Source organism: Acomys minous (assembly GCF_964271855.1).
Source record: "Acomys minous genome assembly, chromosome: 15".
Classification (NCBI taxonomy): Eukaryota; Metazoa; Chordata; class Mammalia; order Rodentia; family Muridae; genus Acomys; species Acomys minous.
In genome coordinates, this window is record NC_140497.1 from 7,241,030 (window position 1) to 7,253,443 (window position 12,414).

Sequence of the window (12,414 nt, forward strand, 5' to 3'; positions counted from 1 at the left end):
GGGCTGGATGCATGCTGAATGTGCTTGTCCATGCATCCTAGGATGCTGGGCCCTGGCGGCCACTATTGTCTCATTGGAAGCAGCAGCTCCGAGCGTGTGGCCTCTGGTGGTCCTGCAGTGGGATAGCTACAGACTTCACTCAGACTCAAAGATAAGGCTGGAGGAACCCCCACCCCCACCCCCAACCCCTGCCCTCGTTATGAGCATGCCATTGTTGAGTCCTAGGGAGGAAGATGTCGCCCATACCTGCACCCTCTTCCCTGTCATAGGGCTGGGGAGGCAGGCCATAAAGGTTAGACGCTATATGTTGTGCAGTGGGGACAAGAATTGTGCATGCACAGTTCAGGCACTTACTTCCACCCCTGTAGGGATATGCTAGAGGGAACATCATAATTATCACTTAAGGTTTACATTCTGAGCATGTCCTTAAGAGTCCCTCCTAGCAGAATGCAGCTCAAGGTCATAGGGTCAGTTCTGCTCCAGGGTCATGTTAAGGTCTTGGGCAGGAGTGGGTAGATAGTTCTGGTAGCTTGAACTAGAAACTGGTAAAGCTGCCTGTAATGAAGGTCATGGGGTCACAGCTGAGGGCTTGGGCACAGTGACTATCCTTGAAGCTGCTTGTCGCCTGACCTTCTGTGGCTCTACCCTGAGCTCACAGGCAGGTATGAAGCCCATGCTCTTTGGGCTGCTGTGTTGTCTCTTCAGATTTGAATGTTGTACCCTGTGGCTCAGAGCTTACTTACCTGGGCTGTCCGACACAGCGCATGATGTGTGCTATCCAGGATCTCTTCTGTTTGACCTTGAGCATCCAGCTTTCGTGTGTACTCCCCTAGCTGAGCTTTGTCCCAACGCTGGCCACTTTCCAACAGCAGAAGCCTTCTGGGTACTTGGGCTCCTTTCCAGCATTCTCATCTCTTTTGACTTTTTCTTTAGATTTGCAGTATTTGGTAAAAACAAGACGCATTTAGGGGAGAAATGGTGAGGTCTTAGTTGACTGTTCCTTGATGTTCGGGCTAGAGGCGTTCCCAAGTCACTTGAAGGGCTGGTCACAACAAAGATGCAGGCCACCTGGAGCTTCTGGCCAAGGGAGGCAGTGCAGCACCATCTGAGAATGTTCAGGTGATGAAGATGGTGCTGGCCCAGGAACCAAACTCGGAAAACTGCCACAGTAGACGAGTCTTTATCAATAGCAAATGGAGATGCCTTGGAGGGTGGATGGCTAAGGGGCGGATGGATAGGTAGGTAGATTAAATGTAGATAAACAGATGTGTGTGTGAGTGCCTGATAAATAAGAGGATGGGTGGGTAGATGGAGGTGTAGATGTCCATGTGGCTGGAAAGTGGGACGGGGAATAGATGGAGGCGTGAATGGATGGTGGGTGGATGGATGCGTAGGATGTACATGAAGGATGGATAAATACGTGGATGACATGTAGATGGACAGATGTGTGGGTGGGTGTACTGATAAGTAAGAGAATAGCTGGGTAGCTGGGTGTGTAGATGCACATGTGGATGGATGGTGGATGGAGGAATAAGGAGATGTGTGAATGGATTGTGTGTAAAAGGATGGATGGAAGGATGCGTGGTGACAGATGTGTGGTGGGTAAGAGGATACACTGCCATATGAGTGGGTAGATGGGTAGGTAAATGGATGGACAGAGGATGGATGGATGGATGGATGGATGGGTAGATGGATGGGTGGATGCATGGATTGATTGATGGATGGATGGAGAGACAAATGAGTGGATGGATGGGTAGATGGATGGATTGATTGATGGATGGATGGAGAGACAAATGAGTGGATGGATGGGTGGATGGATGATAAACAGATGTGTGATGGATAAGAGGATACATTGCTATATGAGTGGGTAGATGGGTAGGTATATGGATGGACAGAGGATGGATGCATGGATGGATGGATGGATGGACAGATGGATGGACAAGTGGGTAGATGGATTGATTGATGGATAGATGATGAACAGATGTGTGATGGGTAAGAAGATAAATTGCTATATGAATGGGTAGATGGATAGGCAAATGGATGGACGGATGGTATTAGGCTAGATGGATAGATAAGAAAACATGCAAAACAATACAATATAAGCTATGTCATGTTTTTATACAATCTAAATTTCAATGTTGAAATTAAGAACTTTTAGCTACTTTAATTAGCAAGTCATTGAATTGCCTCAGAACAGGGATGATGAGGGAATGATGGTGAGCCTGTCTGACTCCACCCTCTGTGATGCAAACATCTGATTTCCCTCCTACCCTTACTGTCATCTACACCAAGCTCACCACAGTCTAGAAGCTAAACTTTAGTTTTCAACTGCTAATTCAACCATTTGGAAGTGTTTGACTCAGTATTGTTAACATAATGACATCTGAGAAGTGTGTGTGTGCATGTGTATGTATGTGTCTGCCTGTCTGTCTGCCTGCATCTGTCTGTCTTTCTTAACTTGCTTCTCTGGAGAAACCCACATGCATGGTGGTGTTTTCTGACTAGATGTTGGGGAAGTGAGTAGTCATTTCTCTCACTTGGCTTTGAGAAAGCTGAAGTGGGAGGTGAGCGTTCTCTGTGTGACTGACCTGATCCGTGCAGTTTCTTGGTAGACAGTGGATAGAAGTGAGGGTAGGTGACGGGTCAGGCTGAATGCTGAGTGGGCTCAGACCCATGTACAGTGGGCTGTGATGAAAGATGGCAGGGCATGTGCCTGTCTGTGACGTGTGCTACCTGCTCCTGTGTGAGTCTCTGTAGAGGGCTGTTTACCTCCCTGTGTTTTTGCTAGAGAAAGCTTCCAGTTATATGGCTGACGACTGTGATTGTCTTGATGGAGCCTCTTAGCCTGCTTCTGCCTCCTGACCCAGGTCCACACCAGGATCGCTAGCCCACAGCAGTGCTAACGTCTTGGTCTGCCCCGGCACTCAGCCCTCTTTCTGGTCTGTGGTGATGCTGCCTGCCCAGTGCGCCCCTTCTCCGTTGGAATTTGTTCTCTTCCTTTTTAAGAACATTTTTTTCCTTGTGCTGGTAGTGCGGGGCGGATCCCTCTTCTCCCCTGTGGCAAGTCTTGCTTTGGCTGTCCTGTGTGTAGCCACGTGGTGTTACCTACCACTCTTCTAGGCCATGTGATCCATGCCTGCACTTTTCACTAGCACCATCAGAGCCGAAGCCAACATGGCTGGCCATTTCCTGGGTGCCACAGTGTGCAAAGGAGGCTTAGCCAACCCTCTGGAAGAGGCCCTTTGTTCTTCTCAGTGATGTCTGTTGCTCTGTGCCCCACCTCATGTCACCCTTTGCAGCCACCAAAGCTGCAGCCGTGCAAGGATGCCCAGAGGACCTCTCACACAGCCACATTCCTGCCTACATGCTGCCTTCTCCCTTCCTAAACTTGCAATGTTTCAGGGCTTTAGTACAGAGAGACCACATGCTGCTGCTGACATATCACCTCTGCAGAGTCACCGTGACAGCTACAGCAGCTATCTGTCATGTTAGAGCAGTGTGACAGACTTCCATTGAGCTCCATCCTGCTCCCAAGGGATCCCAGATGTCTGTGGCCCAGGGAAGAGCAGTGTCTACACTGGTGCACATGTGTGGTGTGTGAGCTATGCACTTGGCTCTTCAGGGAGGTGATGTGTCAGGCTTTGCACACAGAACACTCTCTCCCTGGGTTGTTTTAGAGCCCAAGAGTGAGCATTATATTCCCAAGAGATTAATGTCTTCCCAAATCTGTGAGTTAGAAAGCCAAAACTGGAATCCAGACCTGGATTCCTAAGACGTCAGAGGTTCAGACTGTGCCCCTGAGCAGAGGAGTGAGCTAACACTCAGCTAAGATACCAGGAAACTCTTTGTTGCATAAAGTCTTCTTGGGAGATACAAATAAATGTGTACTAGCCCCAGATAGAACAGCAACGACAGACCAAAGCACCATTCCACCTCAGACGAGGGCCCAATGACCCTCTCCGTCACACACACACACACACACACACACACACATACACACACACACACACACACACACACACACACACACAGTGAAAGAGTTGTCTGAGTGTTTCTTGTGGACAATCACAGCTGTGTGTGCAACAGGAGCTGTTTCTATCTTTGCCACCCAACATTGCTTCTGACAGTGGTAGAGCCTGGGAAGTTTCTGGAATACAAAGGCATTTCATCAGCTTTACCTGCTCTATGCATGCATGTGTGTGTGTGTGTGTGTGTGTGTGTGCGCGCGCGCGCATAGGGACATGCATGTTCATGTGTGCAGGTACCTGTGTGTGTGGAGTCTAGAGGAAAGCTTCCAGGTACTGCTCTTTTGGTGCCATCCACCTTGGTTTTTGAGACAGGACTTGTCATTGTCCTAGAGCTGGAGGATTTGACCGGCTGGCCAGCCAGTGAACCCCAGGGATATCTCAACCCCTGCCACCCAGCACTGGGATTTCCACCTTGACCCACTGCGCCCAGCTTAGTCAGTGTGAGTTTGGGGATTGAACTCAGGTCTTCCTGCTTGCAAGGCAAGCTTGTTACTGACTAAGCCATCCTTCTCCCCATCCTCGGTGTTGCCTCTCACTCTCCAGCTGTTTGTCCTTGGGATGTGGGCTAGCTTCAAGTAGAATGATCTTTCCAACTGTCTGGATTCCTACTCTAAGGACTCAGAGGAGCCATCCAGCATGGTTTGCGGTGACTCTGACTGTCACAGGCTCAGCGACTATGAAAGGGTTCCTTGTCTAGTGGTTTTCTGGGTTACTTTACAGAATAGACCCAACCACGAAGGGGGAAAGCGCCACGTCACAGATAATGGAGGGGTGTTCTAGTCGGTCCCCATGAAATATTTCCTGTAGCATCTCTCCATTGTCAGTCCACCCATCCTCAGTAACTCTTTGCTTGTGATCCAATGATGCATTAACTGCCTATAAACCAGGCCTCGTCACCTGCATGTGGGTTTGGGGAGATGCCTCAGTTTCTAAGAGTACTTCCTGTGTAAGCATGGGGACCTGAGTTCAAATCCTCAGGACCTACATAAAAGCCAGATGTGCAGTATAAACCTATAACCCCAATACTGCAGGGTGGAGACCCGGAAAACCCCAGGAGCTCCCTGGCCATTAACCTAGCTGAAATAGTGAGCTTCAGGCTCAGTGAGAGACCCTGTTGAAAAGCAGTGTGCTGGAGAATGTAAAAGGAAGACATCCTCCTCTGGCCTCAACACGTGTGCACATGGGCATGCGCGCATGCACACACACACACACACACACAGAGAGAGAGAGAGAGAGAGAGAGAGACAGACAGACAGACAGACAGACAGACAGACAGACAGAGACAGAGAGAGACGCACACAAAAGAAAATACATTAAATGGAATATAAAAGGGAAAAAACTCACACTAAACCCTGCTACTATTGTGTCTAAGGAAATTGTTTACAGATTCAAAGCATGAGGATATGGATAGCAACATTTTAGGACAGAGAGCAAAGACTGAAATGGCTTTTTAAATTATTGTTATTAATTTATTTTGCAATGGATGTCTTTGCCTGTGTGTATGTTTTTATACCACGTGTCTGGTGCTCAAGGAGATCAGAAGAAGGTGTTCAGGATTTAGAACTGGAGTCACAGATGGTGGGGAGCTGTCATGTGTGTGCTGGGAGTCCAACCCAGGTCCGCTGGGAGAGCAACAGTGCTCTTAACCACTGAGCCACCTTTCCCTAGACTGGGATATCTTTTTATTTATTTATTTATTTTTTTAATGTATATGAGTACTATCTGCATATACACTTGCATGCCAGAAGAGGGCATCAGCTCATATTATAGATGGTTGTCAGCAAGCATCTGTAATTGAACTCAGGACCTCTGAAAGAACAGACAGTGCTCTTAACCCCTGAGCCATCTTTGGAATATCTTAAATGTAATACCTTGAAGTGGAGAATGTGAAAAGTAAATATGAAGTTAATTGATGAAATCCTTAAGGTATGTGTGAAGACCCCAGTGACTGGCTATTAACCATGGCTCATACCAAGACTGCTATGTGCTGTTCTTCCAACCGATAGCCTGTCTCAGAAGGAGGCCTGCAGAGGACTCCTAGCCACCCAGAGGAGAAGGCAGAAGGTCACACAATCTGTGTTCCAATGAGTCTGGGCTGTTTGTAAGGCAAATCATTGTGCTGTTGGTGACCAACACAGGGCTGAAGCCGAAATGGTCAACTGAATGACTGGGCGTCCATATTGGAAGCCTTCCTTCTAGTTAAAAAATGGATTTTTACTTTTAATTTAATTTTTAAATTTTTGACTGTTGCTGTCAAAGCAATACCTACCCGAAGTAGGACTGTGCATGTTGAGCTTTGAGCCCCTCTGGGCATGCGGGAAGGCATCTTCCTGTCCCCAGGGATCCAGGCAGCACACAGACGCAGTCATGTGGGAATTGGGGAGCAGATGATGACTGAGGGGGTTTAGGCATGATATGTAGCCTAGAGATGAATCCAGCAACACAGAGGACATTCTAAGCAAGCGTGACGTTACTGCAAGGTGTATAAGCATCATGGGCTTTGGCATCTTTGGGATCCTGAGCCCTCTCTGGGTGTGCCCGGGGATGATTTGCAGTATGTCACAGATACTTCAAAAGTGCTCTAGGCCTCGCAGCAACGAGGGTCCGTGTCTGGGCTTGCAGAACCCTGCCCACTCAGGCCTGTGAAGGCTATTTGCTTTTTCTTTTCTTTGGGCAAAGCAGACCAATGCGCGCCCACAGCACCCTGTGGCTGCTGACCATCTGGGCTGCCATGGCCACTGTGGGTGACGGTCTCCTGGCTGATGTCACCAGAGCCACCCTATGGTAGGAGAGTTTCCAGGGCCTCTGGCACGGAGGGCTTGGCTGGAGTTGAGCACACAGCTCTCTAAAGAGACTGTAAAGTAAGGGCTTCTGTTCGCCTCAAAAGATCCTCTGTCCTCACCCAAACCCCGAGAGATTCACAAATGTTCGCAGGAAACCAAATATCTAGGAGGAGTCATTCAAGAAAGTTTGAAACGGTCAGTTGGGAAACACAAACCCACCGATTGTTTTTTGTAAGTCACAGAGATTCGGTGGCTCTTGTATCTAAATTGGCTCTTCAGCAAATGCCCTGGGTTTTCCTTTACTCCCTTAATAATGCTGTTGATGAAACAAGGCATAAAGTCCAGTTCTCAACTTCAGAGGCAAGCCGCCTCGCTGTACTGTTTCAGCTGCTGCTGGAAAGAGCCAGTGTTAAATTTCATTAATGGTGCTGTTGACAGGACATTAGACTAGGTGGGCGGCCAGCACATCACATAGGACTTCTTCCTGCAAGCATGCTTTGAAGTTCATTTGTTTGTTTTGCAGTGCTGGGCATTGAACCTGGTCTTACACATAGTAGGCGTGCGCCCCCACCCGTGTGTGTGTGTGTGTGTGTGTGTGTGTGTGTGTGTGTGTGTGTGTGATGTGGAGGTTGGAGGGCAACCTCAGGTATTGTTCCTTGGGAGCTGTTTGCATTGTTTTTTGAGACAGGGTCTCTCTTTGGGACCTGTGTTGTGCTGGCTGGCAAGGGGGCTGTCTCCCATCTTCCTTAGTGCTCTGATTGCACAGCCTTACTGCCACCCCTGTCCAGTGTCACGGGACCAGGAGGCTGCATCACATAGGAGAGGAAATGAGTATGTTGTAGCCAGCCTGGTTCTGTCCTGTTCTTTCTTTTTCTTTTCTTTCTTTAAAAAAAAAAAAAAAATATATATATATATATATATATATTTATTCTTGGATACGGAGTTTCTCTGTGTAAGCTGGCTGTCCTGGAACTCACTCTGTAGACCAGGCTGGCCTCAAGCTTTTGAACTCTGCTGCGCACTGGGATTAAAGGTGTGTGCCACCATGCCCAGTTTAAGACAGGTTCTTGAAAAAACTGTTTTAATGACAATGTAAAAACACATGAAAAGACAGACTTGAGCCAGCCACACTTGATGAGGAGAGTATTGAATGGGAAACTGCAGGTGTGTGTGCAGGCGCTGCCTTACTCAGCTGCCAGGCTCATGGCCCCAGGTCAACAGTGTGCACCATGGGTTCTTCTACACTTGGCTAGGGGAAGGAAGGGTAGAGAGGTAGCAGGGCTGGTGCTGCGATCACCTCTGACTGCTTGTGGTGGCTTCTGTGGGACCAAGTGTTTAAGGCCACCAGCAGAAGAGACTTGGGCCCTTGGACAAGAACAGAGGTGAGGCCCAGGCCCAGCGAGGCCGGCGCAGCCTTTCCTCCTGGTTGGGCAGTGGCTTCCTTCTGCATGCCTGTGATGTGGGGGCCACATCCTCATGTTTCTCTGTGGCCCTGTCTGCTGGGATATGAGGGCAGCTCAAGGTTGGGTGCACAAGGTAAAGGGAGGGAGGGGGCTGCTGACTCCTCATGCCACCTGCCTGCACTCACCTGTCATCCTCAGAAGTGTAGATCTATCAAGAGACCTCTGGGTACTGACAGTGAAGCACCTCAGCCACCTTCTTACAGGTGCTTTCCCTTCTTACTTCCCTTTGCCCCTGAACCCCAGTGGGAGGACAGGTGGGGGAGCAGGTCCATAGATATCCAACCCTGAGCACACTCGCAGAAAACAGAGGCCAGATAACCATTTTTCTGCCCCAAAGGAGACACTGTTCCTCTCATGGGCTTTCGAGGGCCAGAGAGGCATGGCGCAGGTCTTTCAGGAACCCACCTGACTCCAACCCTTGTCACTGTCACCTATGCCTGGACTGGCAATAAACACACTTAATCATTTGGCATGCTTGTGTTCTTATGGGCAAAATAGTGCTCAAATGAAGTGTCTGGGGCATCAGACATGAGGCTCTGTAGTCCTAGGATGTGCAGGGCACATGGAACCAGACGGTCCCACCCAACTTAGCTGTCACTGGAAGCCCCGGTGCTGTCCCCTTACTCTCCCTCCGAAGCATCTGTGGGCACCAGGGCAGAGGTCAGGAGCTGCGAGCTTGGGAGGATCACTGTGTCTCATGGAAAGTGTCCCTGCCAAGCCGGGGCGCCTCACTGCTTCCTCTGTGGAGGGCTGGACAGCAGACTGGGAAACTTCCCGATTTATTTCAGAAAGCCGGCAGCCAGTCCCTCCCTTCCTCCCGGTTTGTAGTTGTTTGTTTGAACTTGAGACTTCCTGAAGCCTGGAAGGTGTTTCTGGCCTGAGTGGCTCCCTGGCATTTACAGCTCTGTCCACACAGCCCCTGTCTGAGGAAGGAAGTGACCAGAGCTCACACACAGATGGGCGGGTTCAGCCATTCCCATTTGGTCTCCAGCAGCAGCACATCGCTGCAGTCTCCCCCACTGTCTGAGAGAAGAGCAGCAGGTGTGGAAAGCCTCTGGCTTGGGGACAGAGGGGGACGCTGGGAACCCAGGAGGCCATTTGACCCCATTCTTTCTCATTTACCTTGAGTTAAAACTCAAGGTCACTGGGGACGCCAGCACCTGTTTCTCGTGACAGCTCAGCACCCAGGTGTGTCCTGCAGGCCGCTGGGTCCGCCACAGCTTCTGACTGCCCCAGTGAAGACCTGCAGACCCGGGACCCCCAGGGCTCTTTGGGCTAACCCGTGAGCAGTCCCAAAGACCCACTGTGCTTATGCTTTGCAGAGGTTTAACCTGCAGGAGGGCAACTCAATGGCAGAAAAGGGTGCATCCCGGGGGGCTGTGCGGCGGCTCTGGTCACTGCCAAGAAAGCGTCGGGGAGCATCAGGGCGCCACAAGCCAGGTGAGTCAGGAGGGAGGGCGCTCGGGACAAGTGTCCCCTCTAGGCATGTACTTCCTTGTGAGGATTCAACACTTCAAAATATTATGAGTGGTGTTTGCAGGACCCTTAAAATCATCTGGTAAGCGGCTCTTCGTGGTGGTGCACGCCTTTAATCCCAGCACTAGGGAGGCAGAGGCAGAGGCAGGCAGATCACTGTGAGTTCAAGGTCATCCTGGTCTACAAAGTGAGTCCAGGACAGCCAAGGCTACACAGAGAAACCCTGTCTCGAAACCAAAAAAAAAAAAAAAATCATCTGGTGGTCTGTTGGATATCCTGGCTCAAAGCAAAGATGGTCTGGGTGTGGAGGCCAGCTTCATCGGCCTCATTTTTGAACTTCCTTTGTCTTCTGGTTGGAGGACTTGACTCAGAAGTTGTGGTGGGGAGTCCTGGGCAGACAGTGAAGACTTGCTCATGATGCATTGTCTGGAGGCCGGAGGGGCATGTCTCCAGATGGAGCAGGCTATCTGTCACTCCATGTCCCCACCAGTCCTGTCTTCACAGTAGCTATATCCCACCCCCACCCCACCCCCACCCCCACCCCACCCCCACCCCACCCCACCCCCGCTCCTGTTCAGTTTCTCTTTGGAGCAGCACACCTGCTCAGCCTGCTCAAATTCTCAATCTTAGACTAAAGTTTTACCAATCAGCATCCAGAGAAGAGGGCATGTTGCAGTTGCTGGAGCTGGGGAAGTGCCTCGCGGCTGACTTCTGGTCCTGGCAGAGAACCCAAGACTCTCTGCCTCCAGGAGCCTGGGAATGGGAAGGTTGCCGGGAATCTGGGGCAGCAGTGACCTCTGACCTCAGGCTCATGTAGCATCCTTAGGGTGTCAGGGTAGAATTCCCAAGGTATAGTCCCACTGTGGACACGAAGGACCAGCGCCTCCTAGTGTCCACCTTAGATCTGTGCGAGCTTGGGGAAGGGTAAAGGGCCCAGGAGGAACTGGCCTGATAACACCTCAGGCCGCAAAAAGGGGGCAAGCCATTTGGGGACCCATAAACTAAAGCTCATCCCCCCTCCACCTCAGGCTGCAGGTCTCGAGGGTGCCTGATGGCCCAGCATGAGCCCAGCAGGCCAGAAGAGGGCACTTGGCCTCCTGTGTGGCTACGGAAAGCAGCCCTAGCACGGTGGGTCTCGCCAAGCTCTGCTGGACTGGCACAGATAACCCTGCTGAGGCCCAGCTGCCCAGCACAATGCCTTGGGAGAGCAGGGCAGGGGCATGACGGAGGCTGGGCTAACCCTGGCACCTGCCAGGTACACGCCACAATGCTCAGTGCCCCCGCACCAGCCCTCCCTGCCTCTGCAGCCCCTAAACATGGATGTGGGAAGACTCTAAGATGGAGGCCTCAGAGTACTCCCCAACAAAATGGGATATATTGGGCCAGGTTTGATGTTCCTCAAATGTCACTTGCTGTCCCTGGGCCACAGGGCTGTGTGCTTTAGCTGCTAAGGGTGTTGACATCCATTTTCAGGTGCCTTCCTGGCTCCGTCTCCCCATCTGTATCTCAGCGGGGTCTGTCTGATGAATGAGCTCCTGGTGCACGTGCATCTTAGACAGATGTGGCTGAGATCAGTAGAACTCAGGTCTGTAGCAGTTCCAACAGCCAGGAGCTCATTTGTCCATGCTGAGCACCTGAGCAGGCAATGAGCCCCAGGTCCGTTCTCCCATGTGACGTGGCCTTTTGAACGTGGAGTCTTCCTGGAGACTTGTGCATTTCTGTGTATGTATCATGAGCAGTGACGCTGTGGGTTGAGTTGCTGACACAGAGTTGGAGTTTTGATAACAGGCAGGTGACAAGGACAGCACTTGATGGACAAAGAGAAACGGTGGGATCTGAGGGGTAGGTTGTCTGAACTGGCAAAGGAGTTGGACAGAGCTAGTGTTCTCATCACAAAAGTCCAGGGGGAGCTATTTTCTGGAGATTATGGAAAGCATTTTGCTTGCATGTGGCTCCCCTGGACCATAGCAGGGGACCAGAAAAGCCAGGCCCACAGAAGAGGGCAAGACTTGGTGCTGACCTCCGCATCGTGTAGATGCCCAGAGGCTGCATTGCAAGGGTGTGTGAGGGAAGCTCTGCCAGCCCCCCTCATTAAAGCACTGTGGGGTGCTTTTTAGTTGATGCTTCTTGATGAATAGTGCAACAATTAAGATGCATTAAGCGTCATGCAGTGGGGAGGGCACAGTGGCAGAGGTGGCCCTGGGACGCAACATCACAATTTGGGTTCATTCACCTCAGATACTGAACAGAAGCCTTCAGCTGGGTGGGGTGCTGCCCTTCACAAGCTCAGTAAGTCAGGGTGAGGCCCCAGCTGCACATTCCACTCCTAAAGCTCCCAGGTAGACTGCAGCTGAGCCCAGGAGCCTCCACGCAGGGTGGACCACCAGAGAGTGTGGCCTCTTGACAGTAAACCCCGACCCACTACCTGTGCAGTGATCAGGACACAGTGGATCTGTGACACCAGTGGCCTGGGTGGGTGTGGCCTCCTGCAGCTTCTCAGCACTGCTGGGCCGTGTCTGGCCTCTACTCCCCTCCCTTGCACACCTACCCGTTCAACCTGTGCTGGTCTCTACCGTCATGCACAGACGCCCTGCCCCTGCCGCTCAGCAATGACAAAAATCAGGTTGAAGGCAGACCACGAGTCAGAGTAAGACTCCCCACACC

The 12,414-nt window shown here is 51.0% G+C and overlaps 1 protein-coding gene across 15 annotated transcripts in view; it reads left to right on the forward strand.

Annotated features, from left to right (window-relative positions):
- MCF2L (MCF.2 cell line derived transforming sequence like) overlaps positions 1 to 12,414 on the forward strand; it is a 156,082-nt gene that overhangs the window by 50,740 nt on the left and 92,928 nt on the right. Inside the window, exons 1-2 of one of the 15 annotated variants that reach the window (XM_084759495.1) lie at positions 9,300 to 9,315; positions 9,597 to 9,714. The exons of 12 other annotated variants lie outside the window; for them this stretch is intronic. In XM_084759495.1, coding sequence (XP_084615621.1) covers positions 9,624 to 9,714 — 91 coding nt within the window. In that variant the 5' untranslated portion in view covers positions 9,300 to 9,315; positions 9,597 to 9,623. Of the gene's footprint in view, positions 1 to 9,271; positions 9,715 to 12,414 lie in introns of those variants that run through there. 2 more of the 15 variants (XM_084759482.1, XM_084759487.1) reach the window with 2 other exon arrangements.